We start from the raw sequence: 19,190 nt of genomic DNA on the forward strand, positions 1-19,190 counted from the left end.
TCCTGCCTACAGGTCCATGGTGACTGCCTGCAAAGTTTGTCAAGCCTTGCCATGAGCTGGACAGACGAATGGATAAACCTGATGCCTCAGCTACAGGAGCTGACCGTGAATACCCCAAGCAGACTGAGATAGAGGAAGAGAAAAACGAATGACTGCAAAACATCACTTGGGGGCAACTGAAAAGTAACATCCTGAATATGTGTGCTTGTAAAGTAGTTATTATTAGAGGTTGTGATTTTGTGTATAAAACCACCTGTATTTACTAGCTAGTTGCTAATAAGAAACTGCACCTTGTATTGTATAGATTTGTCACTTGTAAAAGAGATGTTAGAGTATGGAAATTTGCAGTAGCTGCTAGAAAATGCTAAGGCAAAAGCTAGAAAAATTTTAATACAATGGTAGTGTTATAAAGGAGGTGATGGAACAAATTAAGGGGGGGGAGAATTCCACTGGTAAGAAATTTCTTTGGCTAGTCCTTCACTGCCATCAGCATCTTCGACATGCTGCTGCACCCTGTAATAGTTACTCTGCTAATGTAAATTTATGTATGCCTTGCTGTAGTAGTGACTCGTTACTGGAGAAAACAAAAGGGGGAAGATGTGGAGACAGTGTTCTCACAGGAGAATGGGTAATTGGTACATAAACTTTGAATGGTCCTGAAAGATACCGCGGGGCCGTGGGAGGCCCGAGGAAGCTTAAGCAAGCAAGATAAGAGGCTGGAATTCACCAAGCTAATGAGAACTGTGGACTGTTGGCAAGCTTTCAGGGTTGAGTTCTCACACCTGTGTTTAACCGATTATATGTTAGTCACTGAGGGTCTTCAAAACATGGATCCAATCATAATATGCCAAATCACTGTAAGTGCTTCAGCTCAACTAAGCAGACTGGGTTGCTGAGTTGCTAAGCAGACAATTCTACATCGAAGGCAATTCCTGATTTGTTTTAATGTTGACTCTGTAAGACATGCAACACTGCAGAACCTTTTGTTGTTGGAACAGGGACATGGATGTGAAGAGTTTGATGGAATGTGTTGTATGAGTCTCTGATTATGCTAATTCGATGTACGCACAGCTGAGAACCCTGGCTCAGCTTACCCAGCAATAGGAAATGAGCAATATCCTAAGAATAACTAGATGGTTGTCTTCACGGGGCATTACAGGTTTAGTCAAACACTGTTTAAAAGTATTGCACTTATGTATCCTTGTTAGGTTAATCATCGTAGCTATTAGGCTTGTTTATAGTTGTGTGATAAAACAGGTGAACAGAATAACCCATAATGCCTTGCTTGCACAAAGAAAAAGGGGGGAATTGTTGCAGAATGACTCTTAAGAGCAGGACCATAGAGTTCTGGAGGACCGTGCAAGCAAGGCAGGGGGTGGCCCCCACAGGTGGCCGGAGACCGGACCTGGGAGGAGAATGTGGAGGAAGCTGTGGGGGCTAACCAATACTGTTATGCCAAGAAGGAGTGGCTGAATACCACTCCTATATATGTGTGAACTGCGTCACAAATAAACTAGAAGTTGCTTATCACCCGTATTGGGTTGGCCTGTCTGCTTCTCCTCGCCGCTTACATCTGGGCTCCTCTCGGATCTCCCTGAGCCATTCCTCATGGATGCCAATGACCGCCCCACTGTGGTGGGGGGGACAGTGTGCCCAGCTGGGGTCCAGACCCACTGCTCCTCAGTCCCTCAGCCCCGGGGAGCGGCGGTCCTCTCGCACAGGCCTCCTGCTGCCTCACCACCCCAGGGCTTCCTCCCATTCTGCTGCTGCCAATGCCCACATTCCACCCTAGCTTTTCCTTGGTTCCCTTCCATGTGGAGGGATGGAGTTTTGGGTGGCTAAGAAAGGGCAGGTTGGCGTGTCGGTGGGGCTTATCTGGTGCTCACCATGTGTAGGTGATGCCCAGCAAGAGCTTTTTGTCCTGGCACACTGTTGTGGGAGGAGGCATTGGGTGTTTTAATTTTGGCTCTTCTATGCAGGCTATCTATGATGTAGTTCCTAGAAGTTCAGCTCACCCCCCTGGCTGCGGTAAGCACATGAGAACAGGACAGGGGCAGGAGATGGGTGGGTTGTCTTCTGCAGTGTGATTGCAGAAGAAAGTACCTGTTGGGCTCTTGGTTCTGGGACGCTCCATTCCACGTGGTCACTGGCACATCATGCTCCTTCTGGAGCTTCCTTTCAAAACCACAGCTTGTGCTACGTTTTGGCAATAGAATCCCCACACCTGCAGTCACACAAAGCCCACCAAGCGCATCCGATGGAATGAAAAACATCTCCTCTATTAACAGGAGGCAAAAGTGCACAACGGGTGCTCTGGGGCATCCCCAGGTCTCGGGGAGCAACGGCTACTTCCTCTTGCTTTTCTTCTTGCTTTCGATCAAGTCCAGCCCTTGCTTCTTGATGGCTTCTCTGGTGAGGACAAGGCCACTGTGGTTGTCAGGGATATCAAAATCGTCTGGAGGAGAGAGCGGAGAGGAGCGGGCTGGGGAGGGTCTGTGGGGCTGCCTCTGCTGTGCCTGTGTCCCCAGGAGGAGCCGGCAGCTCCCATAGGAGGAGGCCACTGGCAGAGCCAAGCCCTGGCTGTGAAGAAGATTCACAGCCAAGTGGTTCTGAAGACGAGGCTCTCCCCGCTTGCACCACAGCATCCCCCCTTGCTCCTGTGGTGCTTCTACGCTCCCCAAGCCACCATCTGCCTCCAGTCTCCCACATGCACACAGAAAACCAGCACTATGCTCAAAGGCCTGGAGCCAAGCGCGGTCAGCCCCAACGCCTGCAGCAACTCCTGGGTTGGGCTCTGCTGGGACAGTGGGAGATGGGCAAGGACAGCCAGAAATGCCAGGAGGCAGGGGCTGGCTGGGGCAGTTGCCGTGGGATGTGTCCCCTTTCCTACCTTGGAGCCCCACGCCCGTGTCCTCCAAGGAAACCTTCCGGTTCCGTGGATCGGCCATGAGGGTTTCCTCCAGCAGCTGCCTGACCTTCACAAAAGTCTGTGAAAGAGAGGCTGTGTTCATAGCTGAAGGGGAGGCGGGTGTTACAAGCAAAGGGGTGCCCAAGCTCCATGTGCCCCTGGTAGGGAACACCCCACAGAGCCCGGGGCCACCTGGGCCTGAGCTGCTCCGTGGCTCTTCCCTCGAGCACCTCCATCCTCCAGCTGGGAGGATGGCTTGGCACGGGCCACCCGGGAAAGCCTGTGCGGGTCCCCAAAGAGCGCAGCAGGGATGGAGCCGCCGTGCACCTCATCATCCTCGCTGTGGCTGGAGGGGGGCAGGTCAGCCACCCGCTGCACCAGGTACTGCAGCTTCTGCTCACACTGCCGGAGCTTCTCGTCCACTGCCATGGCCTTGACAGGATGCTCCTGGAGTCAGAGAGGGAACAGCCTTGGTGGGGAGAACGAGCCCCTTGGGGTGATGGTCGCTGCACCAAGTGTCACCACACGGTGCCGTTGCAGCACCAAGCAGAGCCTGGGCTCTGCTCAGCCCAGCGTTGGGCGGGTACCTGGCCAGGCACGGTGATGCCCCGCAGCCGGACGAAGAGGTTGTCAAGTGCGTTTTCAAAGTCCAGCAGCGTCTCCTGGCTCCTCAGCAGCTGGGCTCGCCCCTGTTCCAGCCGAGCCTCTTCCCGCTGCAGCCTCGTCCTCAGCTCCTCCACCAGCCCCCTGGAGCCAACCACGGTCACATCCATACAACGGCACAGGGGTGCAGACACCCCAAAGCTGTTGCAAAAGCTGCTGCCCAGCTTCTCCCCTGCCCCCAAGCGCAGAGCAGAGATGCTGCCTGCAACTCAACCCCACGCTGCTGCTGCTCCCACTTCCCATGCCAGGCAAGGAGCAAGGCTCCTCCTGCTGCCAGCGCAGGAGCTTTGCGTGCTCTGCCAGCACCAGAGCTGGGGCAGCACTCTGCTCAGAAAGCCTCCCAGTGCGGGAGGGGTGGGCAGCCGCAGGGTGACAAAGGAAGGGCTGCCCTCTTGGGACACCTGCCATGCACGTGTCCCCCTGCCCCTAAGGGTGCCGGCCCCTTTGGCATGAGTGTCCGGAGGCCAGCAGCACCTGCTTGTGTCTGGGGGCCGGCGAAACTTCAGCTCATCGCGCTGCATCTCCAGCTCCTTCACTGCCTTCTCCAGCTCCTGCTTCTTCTCCTTGCACCTTGTGAGGTACTGCTCCATTTCCAGCAGGGACTTCTGCTGTGCCTGGAGCCTGATGGGGATGTCCTGGCCGGGGGAGAGCACAGGGACTCAGCCCAGGGCACTCCTGCAGGGTACAGGATCTGGGCCGTGCTCCTGGGGAGGTTTCTGCACCAGGAACCACAGGAAGCACTGCAAGTTCATGGCGTGGAGCAAAGCAGTTCCAGCCCTGCCTGTACAAGAGGGGCCCTGGGGGGCTCTGGGGACAGAGGAGAGCAGATAACCCTGCCATGGAACAAGGTGAGCAGACAAGGCTCAGCTCCCTGGGGCTGGAGCAGCCCCAGCTTCTACCAGAGATGGCTTTTCACCTCACCCAGAGGCGGGAGCACTGCACCACATCCTTGGCCTCCTCTATCTTCTCCCTCACGTAGGCCTCCCGCTGCAGCTGGTACTTGGTGGCCTCCAGTTTGGCAGCTGCGGTGGAAAGGTTGTGGCAGGGAAGGATGCCTGCGGCTGCGCCTGCATCCCCCCCCTGCACCCTGACAGGCACTCACCCACCACTGGGTCCTCTGCGGGCAGGCTCAGGAAGTCCCTGCTGAGGTCATGCTTGGCTTGCTGCAAGGATGTTCATCGTCACCCCTGAGCTGCTGGCACCCTGGGGGAGCTGGCCCTGCAGCCCCTCACCCATGGCAGGCTGGGCACTGATGCCCGCCCTATGCCGGCAACCCTGAATGTGCCGGGGTCCCCCAGCTCACCGTTTTCAGAGCCCTTTCTTTTGCTTCCTTGAGCCAGCCTCCGTCTCTGGGCTCTTTCTGAGCAGCCTGGGTGCGGAGCCTGAGCTCCCTCTCTGCAAGGACCTGGGTTTTCGTCCTGACCATGCGCTCCTGGAGCAGAGCAGAAGAGAAGTGGCTCCCAAAGCTCCAGCGGACCACTGTGAGCTTCTAAGCCTGGCATGGCCAGCATCAAAAATGCCACCCCCTACCCCCTGTAAACAGCCTGGGAAGGAAAGTGAGCAAGGCCAGCTAGAGAATGGAGAACGCCACCTTCCCCGTGGCCAGGGCTTCAGGCAGCTGTCCCCAGCTCAGGGCAGCCCGGCCCAAGAGCCAGACACAGGAGGAGCTATGGAGGCATCTGGGTGCTGCGGGGAAGCCAAGCTCAGTCTTGCTTTTTCTTGAAGGAAGGAAGACTCAGCAGCACGGCCATCTGGTGCCATGTGTGGGCTCTGGAGGGCAGGAAAGCACCCTGAGGTGCCCTGGACGATGGTCTCACCTCGGCTCCACGAGCAGCTCTGAGCCCACGCGAGGCCATGAGCTCCATGTCCTCCACCTCCCTATGCTGCAGCTCGGCCGTCTCACTCAGGAGGTCCAGGTGCAGAGGCAGGTGGGCCAGCTCCTGGGACACGGGGAGCCAGAGCCCACTGAGTCCCAGGGGTGCCCTGTGCTGGGACAGAAGGTGGAGGGGAGCAGGAGGACCTCCTGCAGGAGGGTGTCCCACCAGCACAGCCCCTTGGGCCCTTCAGTGCCTTTGCAGGGGGAGCGGGTGAGACAACGGCACGGTGAGGATGAGCTCACCTTCCTCAGGGCATCCCGCACCGCCACGTACAGGGCAGTCACCTTCTGCCCAGCGCGGACTTTTGTTTGCATCTTCTCTATGTTGCCCTCCAGGGTACGAACCACCTGGGGCAGAGAAGGTTGGAGACAAGGGGTGAGCCCATCTACTGAGACCAGTGCCCACCCAGGGGGGCAGGGTTGACTGAAACCCCCCACGGGTGCTGCCACCCCAGGGAGGGGCCCTGGCACCTGTGCCTGCTGCTGCTTTTCGGCCCTCTGGACATCCTGCAGCTGCTGCAGCCGCCTCTGCAGCCGCTCCTTGGCCCGGCTCCGCTGCTCCACCTGGTACAGCAGCATGTTGCATGTGTTCACCTGGCGACAGACTTCAGCCCGGAGCTTCTCCCGGGCCACCTGCATGGGATGTGAGCATTTGCCAGGCTGGAGGCAGGGCTCGCTGGGCGCCCACGGGAGAAGGGGTCCTGCCTGCAAAACTCATTGCCAAGGTAGAGCTGGGGATGCTGGGACCTGCTCGCTCCCTTGGCGGGACAGGAGCTCTGCTGGGGCAAAGGACCTGCTCAGGGTGCTAGGGGAGGACACTGATGGGTCCTGCAGTGCAAAGGGTCCCACGGGACCGCTCATGGACGCCCCGTGTCTCACTGCACCAGCCCTGCGGGGCTGTCCTGGTGCTGGCACCAGCTGCCTGTTCCCTCCAACCGCTCCTTCTGAGCATCCCCTGAACCCCAGCCCACTGCCAGCAGCCTGGCCCCGCTGGACTCTGCTATTACCTCCAACGGCTTACTGGCCAAAGCAATGCCCAAGGGCTGCTCCGCTCCGCAAGCCTCAGCGATGGTGAGCTCATGCTGTGGGCAGAAGAAGGGCAGAGAACACATCACTGCCAGCCTGGGGATGGTCCCAGCCTCCTGCTGCCCTGCACTCCCTGCTCCTGGACAGGACCAGTGGAGAAGCTAGCTCTGCACGTCCAGCAGAGTCACAGTCACGGAGGCAGCAAATGGGACCTGCCGGTACCTTGCGGGCAAGGCCCAGGACATAGATATCCTCCTGCACCGCCTCTCGCAGCTGGGGCAGCCGCTCCACGTTCTGCGTGAACTTCTCTTCCTGTGGCTTGCTGTACAAGTTCCTTGCTTGCCCTGCAGGACATTGAGGAGCTGTTGGTACCATGCAGGATGATGCGGGGACCAAAAGCCCCCTACTTGGCCCAGCCCATAACGCAAAGCCAACGGGGCAGCACCTTGCAAGGCTATGCTGGCACGCATCTCACGGATGCGCTTGCTGAGGTTCGTCTTCTGGCCCAGCATGATGCCGCTGCTCCTGCCTCGGCTCTCCAGCCCCGCTGTGTACGCAGCAGCCACTGCAGTTCTACTGCCCGCTGCAAGGGTCACAGAGCTGTGGCCAAGCCAACGGAGCTGAGCAACCTACGTCCTCATAATTGTCGCAGGGCTGTAACCACAACATGGAGCTGAGCTCCCTACGCCCTGGGAACTGTTGCCGGGCCGTAACCACAGCAACGGAGCAAGAGCAGCCTCTTGCTGCCTGGACATGTCCCTTTGGAAAGGTCAGCTCATTGGTCAGGAAACAGCCGCGCAGGGAGTTACGCTCCTGTTGACACGGGCAAGAACCAACCAGCTCTCAATACTGATTATTTATTCGGATGCTCACCGTATGCTCTTGCTCACCTACAAACGGGACACGAAATGCAAGCACGTACACTTGTTTGTTGGTCAATACCATCAAGATCCCACTACCAGAGAGCTGCAGAAAAAGACTTTGGAGGAAATGGCCTTCCCAGCACTAAGCTTGTACTTCAGCCGAGATCAAGCTTCTGTAATGCGGGGTCTTTTACCTACAGCCATCCTGTTGTGCTAAGGGGGTTAAGAAATACCCTCTGAGGCTCTTACTCAGCATCTCCTTTGCAGATTTATAAATGGCATGTTAGCGCTAATAGCCAGTGACAAGCTAAATTCCGACACGATTATCTCTAGTGCTTCATCAAGCCTGCATGAAGAAGTGGTCGCTTGAAAGACAAGCAGGGAAGGGTTTGTACACCCAAGGAATCTCCCCAGTCTGGCCATGCATGTAGAGATCTCCACACGGAGGCCACGTCCACGTGCCAAATACAGGAATTACGCCCCTAACCTTTCCGAGGCAAAATTTAAACACGTAGATTACATTGGGGGCAAGAGAAAGCATTTTAAATCGGATAAAGTGGTTCATGAATCTCCGTTTCACTGTCCCTCAGCAAAACTCGGCTTCGACAACGGCAGCGGGGAACTGAGCCCTTAACTTTTTACAGTGCTTTTTAGAAAAGCGGGGAATTGAGCCTGAGACTCTAAAGCAGCTAGCAGGTCTAGTGGCTGTAGGGAAGGCTAAGAGATTTTGTTTGCAGATCCTAATACAATATTTGAGGAGAGTGAGTGGCAAAAGTTTGGTGATGAACTATTTGACTCAGTGCTTAATGATTATAAAAAGGCAAAGAAACTCGGTAAACCACGGAGGGAAGTAATGAACTGTATAAAAAGATACAAGGCAGAAAAGAAAACTGCTGCGGTAGCAACGGAGAAACTAGGAACAGACGTCCCCGGTCGGCTGAAACCGGGGGAAGATTACAACTCGTTCCCCCCCACCCCAACTCGCGGGAGCACAGGGTTTCCCCCCCCCCTTTTCTCCCCCTCCATCAGAAGGTGCCGCGGAGGAGGTGTAACCCCCTGCTCCCCCACCACCCCAGTTCCGAAAGCAGGGACTTTGAAAAGGACAGAGAAAGTATATTAGAAGGTACACGCATGATAAAAGTCGAGGAATCCGAAAGAAAGAGGGCGGTGCCTCGGCGCCGGACCGATTGCGGCGCCATTTTGAAGCACGCAGTAGAAAATAGGGATCATGCGCGAGCGGGAGATTTAAAGGAACCGCGAGCCTCTCCAGCCCACTATGCCCCAGAGTGAAAAGATTTTTAACTCAGTCACGGAGGAGCCAGGTCTGCAGATGGCCACATACCGAACGAGAGACATCTGATAAGAAAGACACAGCTGCGAGCAACGGAGACCCCGAGTTCGGCGCAGGATCAGCCCCCGAATCCCCTGAATCCGAGCCAGATTTATATCCTCTGCTTCCAGACCCTGACTCTTCATCTCCCGGGTCGGTCTGCTCAGACTTACTGGCCCTGGAGACGCTCTGTTGTAACAATGGGTAACCAAAGAGGTGAACATTACTGGGGAATTTTCTGCAATGGGCATCTTGGCATATCCTGTGTTTACTACACAGCAGGGGGCTAAAGAGTGGGAAGCTCTTGATCTCAAAATAGTTAAGGAGGCCTGACAAACGGTGACCACGTATGCGTTAAAATCCTCTTATACTCAAGCTGTATATGTTATGATTTTTTCTTGCAATTGACAGGGAGAGCCCATACAGTTTCTCTGTGATACTCATGTACTAGAAGTTGGTAAATATAAGTATGTCCAGGTTTCTATCAACCCTTGGAGACCTCTGTAGATACTGCTAGCCACTTGTTCCAGCACAGGCTGGCCACCTGTGTCGGAACGAGTGTGCATTTTGGTCAGTATAAAAGCCCAAGCCTCATACGATGTGGGGGAGGCGGAGCCTCTGCGGGGACCCCCGCTAAGGTTGAGCCTGCCACCTCTCACTGCAATGATGCTTCTCCTTCTCGGAGCTGGTTTGCTGTTAGTCTCCACAGGGTCCTTGTGCCACGTTCTGTACGTGGGACTGTAGTGGGAGTAATGATGGCTTTTGCAGGGACTAAAAAAAAAAAAAAAAAAAAGAAAAGAAAAGAGGGGGAGAGAGAGAGAGTAATGATGCTGCACTTAACCTGTCTAACCTGTCTACTTCTCAAGAACTGAAGAACTGATAACCTGGGGGAGGGGGTATATTTGTGTCCTCCTGCCTACAGGTCCATGGTGACTGCCTGCAAAGTTTGTCAAGCCTTGCCATGAGCTGGACAGACGAATGGATAAACCTGATGCCTCAGCTACAGGAGCTGACCGTGAATACCCCAAGCAGACTGAGATAGAGGAAGAGAAAAACGAATGACTGCAAAACATCACTTGGGGGCAACTGAAAAGTAACATCCTGAATATGTGTGCTTGTAAAGTAGTTATTATTAGAGGTTGTGATTTTGTGTATAAAACCACCTGTATTTACTAGCTAGTTGCTAATAAGAAACTGCACCTTGTATTGTATAGATTTGTCACTTGTAAAAGAGATGTTAGAGTATGGAAATTTGCAGTAGCTGCTAGAAAATGCTAAGGCAAAAGCTAGAAAAATTTTAATACAATGGTAGTGTTATAAAGGAGGTGATGGAACAAATTAAGGGGGGGGAGAATTCCACTGGTAAGAAATTTCTTTGGCTAGTCCTTCACTGCCATCAGCATCTTCGACATGCTGCTGCACCCTGTAATAGTTACTCTGCTAATGTAAATTTATGTATGCCTTGCTGTAGTAGCGACTCGTTACTGGAGAAAACAAAAGGGGGAAGATGTGGAGACAGTGTTCTCACAGGAGAATGGGTAATTGGTACATAAACTTTGAATGGTCCTGAAAGATACCGCGGGGCCGTGGGAGGCCCGAGGAAGCTTAAGCAAGCAAGATAAGAGGCTGGAATTCACCAAGCTAATGAGAACTGTGGACTGTTGGCAAGCTTTCAGGGTTGAGTTCTCACACCTGTGTTTAACCGATTATATGTTAGTCACTGAGGGTCTTCAAAACATGGATCCAATCATAATATGCCAAATCACTGTAAGTGCTTCAGCTCAACTAAGCAGACTGGGTTGCTGAGTTGCTAAGCAGACAATTCTACATCGAAGGCAATTCCTGATTTGTTTTAATGTTGACTCTGTAAGACATGCAACACTGCAGAACCTTTTGTTGTTGGAACAGGGACATGGATGTGAAGAGTTTGATGGAATGTGTTGTATGAGTCTCTGATTATGCTAATTCGATGTACGCACAGCTGAGAACCCTGGCTCAGCTTACCCAGCAATAGGAAATGAGCAATATCCTAAGAATAACTAGATGGTTGTCTTCACGGGGCATTACAGGTTGAGTCAAACACTGTTTAAAAGTATTGCACTTATGTATCCTTGTTAGGTTAATCATCGTAGCTATTAGGCTTGTTTATAGTTGTGTGATAAAACAGGTGAACAGAATAACCCATAATGCCTTGCTTGCACAAAGAAAAAGGGGGGAATTGTTGCAGAATGACTCTTAAGAGCAGGACCATAGAGTTCTGGAGGACCGTGCAAGCAAGGCAGGGGGTGGCCCCCACAGGTGGCCGGAGACCGGACCTGGGAGGAGAATGTGGAGGAAGCTGTGGGGGCTAACCAATACTGTTATGCCAAGAAGGAGTGGCTGAATACCACTCCTATATATGTGTGAACTGTGTCACAAATAAACTAGAAGTTGCTTATCACCCGTATTGGGTTGGCCTGTCTGCTTCTCCTCGCCGCTTACATCTGGGCTCCTCTCGGATCTCCCTGAGCCATTCCTCATGGATGCCAATGACCGCCCCACTGTGGTGGGGGGGACAGTGTGCCCAGCTGGGGTCCAGACCCGCTGCTCCTCAGTCCCTCAGCCCCGGGGAGCGGCGGTCCTCTCGCACAGGCCTCCTGCTGCCTCACCACCCCAGGGCTTCCTCCCATTCTGCTGCTGCCAATGCCCACATTCCACCCTAGCTTTTCCTTGGTTCCCTTCCATGTGGAGGGATGGAGTTTTGGGTGGCTAAGAAAGGGCAGGTTGGCGTGTCGGTGGGGCTTATCTGGTGCTCACCATGTGTAGGTGATGCCCAGCAAGAGCTTTTTGTCCTGGCACACTGTTGTGGGAGGAGGCATTGGGTGTTTTAATTTTGGCTCTTCTATGCAGGCTATCTATGATGTAGTTCCTAGAAGTTCAGCTCACCCCCCTGGCTGCGGTAAGCACATGAGAACAGGACAGGGGCAGGAGATGGGTGGGTTGTCTTCTGCAGTGTGATTGCAGAAGAAAGTACCTGTTGGGCTCTTGGTTCTGGGACGCTCCATTCCACGTGGTCACTGGCACATCATGCTCCTTCTGGAGCTTCCTTTCAAAACCACAGCTTGTGCTACGTTTTGGCAATAGAATCCCCACACCTGCAGTCACACAAAGCCCACCAAGCGCATCCGATGGAATGAAAAACATCTCCTCTATTAACAGGAGGCAAAAGTGCACAACGGGTGCTCTGGGGCATCCCCAGGTCTCGGGGAGCAACGGCTACTTCCTCTTGCTTTTCTTCTTGCTTTCGATCAAGTCCAGCCCTTGCTTCTTGATGGCTTCTCTGGTGAGGACAAGGCCACTGTGGTTGTCAGGGATATCAAAATCGTCTGGAGGAGAGAGCGGAGAGGAGCGGGCTGGGGAGGGTCTGTGGGGCTGCCTCTGCTGTGCCTGTGTCCCCAGGAGGAGCCGGCAGCTCCCATAGGAGGAGGCCACTGGCAGAGCCAAGCCCTGGCTGTGAAGAAGATTCACAGCCAAGTGGTTCTGAAGACGAGGCTCTCCCCGCTTGCACCACAGCATCCCCCCTTGCTCCTGTGGTGCTTCTACGCTCCCCAAGCCACCATCTGCCTCCAGTCTCCCACATGCACACAGAAAACCAGCACTATGCTCAAAGGCCTGGAGCCAAGCGCGGTCAGCCCCAACGCCTGCAGCAACTCCTGGGTTGGGCTCTGCTGGGACAGTGGGAGATGGGCAAGGACAGCCAGAAATGCCAGGAGGCAGGGGCTGGCTGGGGCAGTTGCCGTGGGATGTGTCCCCTTTCCTACCTTGGAGCCCCACGCCCGTGTCCTCCAAGGAAACCTTCCGGTTCCGTGGATCGGCCATGAGGGTTTCCTCCAGCAGCTGCCTGACCTTCACAAAAGTCTGTGAAAGAGAGGCTGTGTTCATAGCTGAAGGGGAGGCGGGTGTTACAAGCAAAGGGGTGCCCAAGCTCCATGTGCCCCTGGTAGGGAACACCCCACAGAGCCCGGGGCCACCTGGGCCTGAGCTGCTCCGTGGCTCTTCCCTCGAGCACCTCCATCCTCCAGCTGGGAGGATGGCTTGGCACGGGCCACCCGGGAAAGCCTGTGCGGGTCCCCAAAGAGCGCAGCAGGGATGGAGCCGCCGTGCACCTCATCATCCTCGCTGTGGCTGGAGGGGGGCAGGTCAGCCACCCGCTGCACCAGGTACTGCAGCTTCTGCTCACACTGCCGGAGCTTCTCGACCACTGCCATGGCCTTGACAGGATGCTCCTGGAGTCAGAGAGGGAACAGCCTTGGTGGGGAGAACGAGCCCCTTGGGGTGATGGTCGCTGCACCAAGTGTCACCACACGGTGCCGTTGCAGCACCAAGCAGAGCCTGGGCTCTGCTCAGCCCAGCGTTGGGCGGGTACCTGGCCAGGCACGGTGATGCCCCGCAGCCGGACGAAGAGGTTGTCAAGTGCGTTTTCAAAGTCCAGCAGCGTCTCCTGGCTCCTCAGCAGCTGGGCTCGCCCCTGTTCCAGCCGAGCCTCTTCCCGCTGCAGCCTCGTCCTCAGCTCCTCCACCAGCCCCCTGGAGCCAACCACGGTCACATCCATACAACGGCACAGGGGTGCAGACACCCCAAAGCTGTTGCAAAAGCTGCTGCCCAGCTTCTCCCCTGCCCCCAAGCGCAGAGCAGAGATGCTGCCTGCAACTCAACCCCACGCTGCTGCTGCTCCCACTTCCCATGCCAGGCAAGGAGCAAGGCTCCTCCTGCTGCCAGCGCAGGAGCTTTGCGTGCTCTGCCAGCACCAGAGCTGGGGCAGCACTCTGCTCAGAAAGCCTCCCAGTGCGGGAGGGGTGGGCAGCCGCAGGGTGACAAAGGAAGGGCTGCCCTCTTGGGACACCTGCCATGCACGTGTCCCCCTGCCCCTAAGGGTGCCGGCCCCTTTGGCATGAGTGTCCGGAGGCCAGCAGCACCTGCTTGTGTCTGGGGGCCGGCGAAACTTCAGCTCATCGCGCTGCATCTCCAGCTCCTTCACTGCCTTCTCCAGCTCCTGCTTCTTCTCCTTGCACCTTGTGAGGTACTGCTCCATTTCCAGCAGGGACTTCTGCTGTGCCTGGAGCCTGATGGGGATGTCCTGGCCGGGAGAGAGCACAGGGACTCAGCCCAGGGCACTCCTGCAGGGTACAGGATCTGGGCCGTGCTCCTGGGGAGGTTTCTGCACCAGGAACCACAGGAAGCACTGCAAGTTCATGGCGTGGAGCAAAGCAGTTCCAGCCCTGCCTGTACAAGAGGGGCCCTGGGGGGCTCTGGGGACAGAGGAGAGCAGATAACCCTGCCATGGAACAAGGTGAGCAGACAAGGCTCAGCTCCCTGGGGCTGGAGCAGCCCCAGCTTCTACCAGAGATGGCTTTTCACCTCACCCAGAGGCGGGAGCACTGCACCACATCCTTGGCCTCCTCTATCTTCTCCCTCACGTAGGCCTCCCGCTGCAGCTGGTACTTGGTGGCCTCCAGTTTGGCAGCTGCGGTGGAAAGGTTGTGGCAGGGAAGGATGCCTGCGGCTGCGCCTGCATCCCCCCCCTGCACCCTGACAGGCACTCACCCACCACTGGGTCCTCTGCGGGCAGGCTCAGGAAGTCCCTGCTGAGGTCATGCTTGGCTTGCTGCAAGGATGTTCATCGTCACCCCTGAGCTGCTGGCACCCTGGGGGAGCTGGCCCTGCAGCCCCTCACCCATGGCAGGCTGGGCACTGATGCCCGCCCTATGCCGGCAACCCTGAATGTGCCGGGGTCCCCCAGCTCACCGTTTTCAGAGCCCTTTCTTTTGCTTCCTTGAGCCAGCCTCCGTCTGTGGGCTCTTTCTGAGCAGCCTGGGTGCGGAGCCTGAGCTCCCTCTCTGCAAGGACCTGGGTTTTCGTCCTGACCATGCGCTCCTGGAGCAGAGCAGAAGAGAAGTGGCTCCCAAAGCTCCAGCGGACCTCTGTGAGCTTCTAAGCCTGGCATGGCCAGCATCAAAAATGCCACCCCCTACCCCCTGTAAACAGCCTGGGAAGGAAAGTGAGCAAGGCCAGCTAGAGAATGGAGAACGCCACCTTCCCCGTGGCCAGGGCTTCAGGCAGCTGTCCCCAGCTCAGGGCAGCCCGGCCCAAGAGCCAGACACAGGAGGAGCTATGGAGGCATCTGGGTGCTGCGGGGAAGCCAAGCTCAGTCTTGCTTTTTCTTGAAGGAAGGAAGACTCAGCAGCACGGCCATCTGGTGCCATGTGTGGGCTCTGGAGGGCAGGAAAGCACCCTGAGGTGCCCTGGACGATGGTCTCACCTCGGCTCCACGAGCAGCTCTGAGCCCACGCGAGGCCATGAGCTCCATGTCCTCCACCTCCCTATGCTGCAGCTCGGCCGTCTCACTCAGGAGGTCCAGGTGCAGAGGCAGGTGGGCCAGCTCCTGGGACACGGGGAGCCAGAGCCCACTGAGTCCCAGGGGTGCCCTGTGCTGGGACAGAAGGTGGAGGGGAGCAGGAGGACCTCCTGCAGGAGGGTGTCCCACCAGCACAGCCCCTTGGGCCCTTCAGTGCCTTTGCAGGGGGAGCGGGTGAGACAACGGCACGGTGAGGATGAGCTCACCTTCCTCAGGGCATCCCGCACCGCCACGTACAGGGCAGTCACCTTCTGCCCAGCGCGGACTTTTGTTTGCATCTTCTCTATGTTGCCCTCCAGGGTACGAACCACCTGGGGCAGAGAAGGTTGGAGACAAGGGGTGAGCCCATCTACTGAGACCAGTGCCCACCCAGGGGGGCAGGGTTGACTGAAACCCCCCACGGGTGCTGCCACCCCAGGGAGGGGCCCTGGCACCTGTGCCTGCTGCTGCTTTTCGGCCCTCTGGACATCCTGCAGCTGCTGCAGCCGCCTCTGCAGCCGCTCCTTGGCCCGGCTCCGCTGCTCCACCTGGTACAGCAGCATGTTGCATGTGTTCACCTGGCGACAGACTTCAGCCCGGAGCTTCTCCCGGGCCACCTGCATGGGATGTGAGCATTTGCCAGGCTGGAGGCAGGGCTCGCTGGGCGCCCACGGGAGAAGGGGTCCTGCCTGCAAAACTCATTGCCAAGGTAGAGCTGGGGATGCTGGGACCTGCTCGCTCCCTTGGCGGGACAGGAGCTCTGCTGGGGCAAAGGACCTGCTCAGGGAGCTAGGGAAGGACACTGATGGGTCCTGCAGTGCAAAGGGTCCCACGGGACCGCTCATGGACGCCCCGTGTCTCACTGCACCAGCCCTGCGGGGCTGTCCTGGTGCTGGCACCAGCTGCCTGTTCCCTCCAACCGCTCCTTCTGAGCATCCCCTGAACCCCAGCCCACTGCCAGCAGCCTGGCCCCGCTGGACTCTGCTATTACCTCCAACGGCTTACTGGCCAAAGCAATGCCCAAGGGCTGCTCCGCTCCGCAAGCCTCAGCGATGGTGAGCTCATGCTGTGGGCAGAAGAAGGGCAGAGAACACATCACTGCCAGCCTGGGGATGGTCCCAGCCTCCTGCTGCCCTGCACTCCCTGCTCCTGGACAGGACCAGTGGAGAAGCTAGCTCTGCACGTCCAGCAGAGTCACAGTCACGGAGGCAGCAAATGGGACCTGCCGGTACCTTGCGGGCAAGGCCCAGGACATAGATATCCTCCTGCACCGCCTCTCGCAGCTGGGGCAGCCGCTCCACGTTCTGCGTGAACTTCTCTTCCTGTGGCTTGCTGTACAAGTTCCTTGCTTGCCCTGCAGGACATTGAGGAGCTGTTGGTACCATGCAGGATGATGCGGGGACCAAAAGCCCCCTACTTGGCCCAGCCCATAACGCAAAGCCAACGGGGCAGCACCTTGCAAGGCTATGCTGGCACGCATCTCACGGATGCGCTTGCTGAGGTTCGTCTTCTGGCCCAGCATGATGCCGCTGCTCCTGCCTCGGCTCTCCAGCCCCGCTGTGTACGCAGCAGCCACTGCAGTTCTACTGCCCGCTGCAAGGGTCACAGAGCTGTGGCCAAGCCAACGGAGCTGAGCAACCTACGTCCTCATAATTGTCGCAGGGCTGTAACCACAACATGGAGCTGAGCTCCCTACGCCCTGGGAACTGTTGCCGGGCCGTAACCACAGCAACGGAGCAAGAGCAGCCTCTTGCTGCCTGGACATGTCCCTTTGGAAAGGTCAGCTCATTGGTCAGGAAACAGCCGCGCAGGGAGTTACGCTCCTGTTGACACGGGCAAGAACCAACCAGCTCTCAATACTGATTATTTATTCGGATGCTCACCGTATGCTCTTGCTCACCTACAAACGGGACACGAAATGCAAGCACGTACACTTGTTTGTTGGTCAATACCATCAAGATCCCACTACCAGAGAGCTGCAGAAAAAGACTTTGGAGGAAATGGCCTTCCCAGCACTAAGCTTGTACTTCAGCCGAGATCAAGCTTCTGTAATGCGGGGTCTTTTACCTACAGCCATCCTGTTGTGCTAAGGGGGTTAAGAAATACCCTCTGAGGCTCTTACTCAGCATCTCCTTTGCAGATTTATAAATGGCATGTTAGCGCTAATAGCCAGTGACAAGCTAAATTCCGACACGATTATCTCTAGTGCTTCATCAAGCCTGCATGAAGAAGTGGTCGCTTGAAAGACAAGCAGGGAAGGGTTTGTACACCCAAGGAATCTCCCCAGTCTGGCCATGCATGTAGAGATCTCCACACGGAGGCCACGTCCACGTGCCAAATACAGGAATTACGCCCCTAACCTTTCCGAGGCAAAATTTAAACACGTAGATTACATTGGGGGCAAGAGAAAGCATTTTAAATCGGATAAAGTGGTTCATGAATCTCCGTTTCACTGTCCCTCAGCAAAACTCGGCTTCGACAACGGCAGCGGGGAACTGAGCCCTTAACTTTTTACAGTGCTTTTTAGAAAAGCGGGGAATTGAGCCTGAGACTCTAAAGCAGCTAGCAGGTCTAGTGGCTGTAGGGAAGGCTAAGAGATTTTTTTTGCAGATCCTAATACAATATTTGAGGAGAGTGAGTGGCAAAAGTTTGGTGATGAACTATTTGACTCAGTGCTTAATGATTATAAAAAGGCAAAGAAACTCGGTAAACCACGGAGGGAAGTAATGAACTGTATAAAAAGATACAAGGCAGAAAAGAAAACTGCTGCGGTAGCAACGGAGAAACTAGGAACAGACGTCCCCGGTCGGCTGAAACCGGGGGAAGATTACAACTCGTTCCCCCCCACCCCAACTCGCGGGAGCACAGGGTTTCCCCCCCCCCTTTTCTCCCCCTCCATCAGAAGGTGCCGCGGAGGAGGTGTAACCCCCTGCTCCCCCACCACCCCAGTTCCGAAAGCAGGGACTTTGAAAAGGACAGAGAAAGTATATTAGAAGGTACACGCATGATAAAAGTCGAGGAATCCGAAAGAAAGAGGGCGGTGCCTCGGCGCCGGACCGATTGCGGCGCCATTTTGAAGCACGCAGTAGAAAATAGGGATCATGCGCGAGCGGGAGATTTAAAGGAACCGCGAGCCTCTCCAGCCCACTATGCCCCAGAGTGAAAAGATTTTTAACTCAGTCACGGAGGAGCCAGGTCTGCAGATGGCCACATACCGAACGAGAGACATCTGATAAGAAAGACACAGCTGCGAGCAACGGAGACCCCGAGTTCGGCGCAGGATCAGCCCCCGAATCCCCTGAATCCGAGCCAGATTTATATCCTCTGCTTCCAGACCCTGACTCTTCATCTCCCGGGTCGGTCTGCTCAGACTTACTGGCCCTGGAGACGCTCTGTTGTAACAATGGGTAACCAAAGAGGTGAACATTACTGGGGAATTTTCTGCAATGGGCATCTTGGCATATCCTGTGTTTACTACACAGCAGGGGGCTAAAGAGTGGGAAGCTCTTGATCTCAAAATAGTTAAGGAGGCCTGACAAACGGTGACCACGTATGCGTTAAAATCCTCTTATACTCAAGCTGTATATGTTATGATTTTTTCTTGCAATTGACAGGGAGAGCCCATACAGTTTCTCTGTGATACTCATGTACTAGAAGTTGGTAAATATAAGTATGTCCAGGTTTCTATCAACCCTTGGAGACCTCTGTAGATACTGCTAGCCACTTGTTCCAGCACAGGCTGGCCACCTGTGTCGGAACGAGTGTGCATTTTGGTCGGTATAAAAGCCCAAGCCTCATACGATGTGGGGGAGGCGGAGCCTCTGCGGGGACCCCCGCTAAGGTTGAGCCTGCCACCTCTCACTGCAATGATGCTTCTCCTTCTCGGAGCTGGTTTGCTGTTAGTCTCCACAGGGTCCTTGTGCCACGTTCTGTACGTGGGACTGTAGTGGGAGTAATGATGGCTTTTGCAGGGACTAAAAAAAAAAAAAAAAAAGAAAAGAAAAGAGGGGGAGAGAGAGAGAGTAATGATGCTGCACTTAACCTGTCTAACCTGTCTACTTCTCAAGAACTGAAGAACTGATAACCTGGGGGAGGGGGTATATTTGTGTCCTCCTGCCTACAGGTCCATGGTGACTGCCTGCAAAGTTTGT

The 19,190-nt window shown here is 55.7% G+C and overlaps 1 protein-coding gene across 1 annotated transcript; it reads right to left on the reverse strand.

The window, feature by feature from the left end:
• Window positions 1-2,345: 2,345 nt before the first annotated feature.
• On the reverse strand, window positions 2,346-6,559 carry LOC133278179 (coiled-coil domain-containing protein 183-like). The gene is made up of 12 exons (XM_061470705.1): window positions 6,455-6,559; window positions 5,919-6,080; window positions 5,691-5,795; window positions 5,389-5,511; window positions 4,875-5,003; window positions 4,674-4,734; window positions 4,493-4,593; window positions 3,977-4,206; window positions 3,496-3,655; window positions 3,236-3,355; window positions 2,891-2,987; window positions 2,346-2,455 (listed from the first exon to the last, which is right to left on the reverse strand). Exons 1-12 carry the CDS (start codon window positions 6,557-6,559, stop codon window positions 2,346-2,348), a joined length of 1,503 nt encoding a protein of 500 aa, XP_061326689.1.
• Between the last annotated feature and the right edge of the window lie 12,631 nt (window positions 6,560-19,190).

Source organism: Pezoporus flaviventris, unplaced genomic scaffold, assembly GCF_033815535.1.
Source record: "Pezoporus flaviventris isolate CSIRO_AGI_PZ_B2104156 unplaced genomic scaffold, CSIRO_AGI_Pfla_v1 ptg000063l, whole genome shotgun sequence".
NCBI lineage: Eukaryota > Metazoa > Chordata > Aves > Psittaciformes > Psittacidae > Pezoporus > Pezoporus flaviventris.

Excerpts from the sequence above, each read along its gene's own strand:
- LOC133278179 (XM_061470705.1), bottom strand. The coding sequence starts at position 6,559 with ATGTGTTCTCTGCCCTTCTTCTGCCCACAGCATGAGCTCACCATCGCT. Across the intron at positions 4,594-4,673 it reads CGCAGAGGACCCAGTGGTGG|CTGCCAAACTGGAGGCCACC; the intron begins GTGAGTGCCTGT and ends TTTCCACCGCAG. Across the intron at positions 3,656-3,976 it reads GGCAGGGGGACACGTGCATG|GGGGCTGGTGGAGGAGCTGA; the intron begins GCAGGTGTCCCA and ends GGTTGGCTCCAG.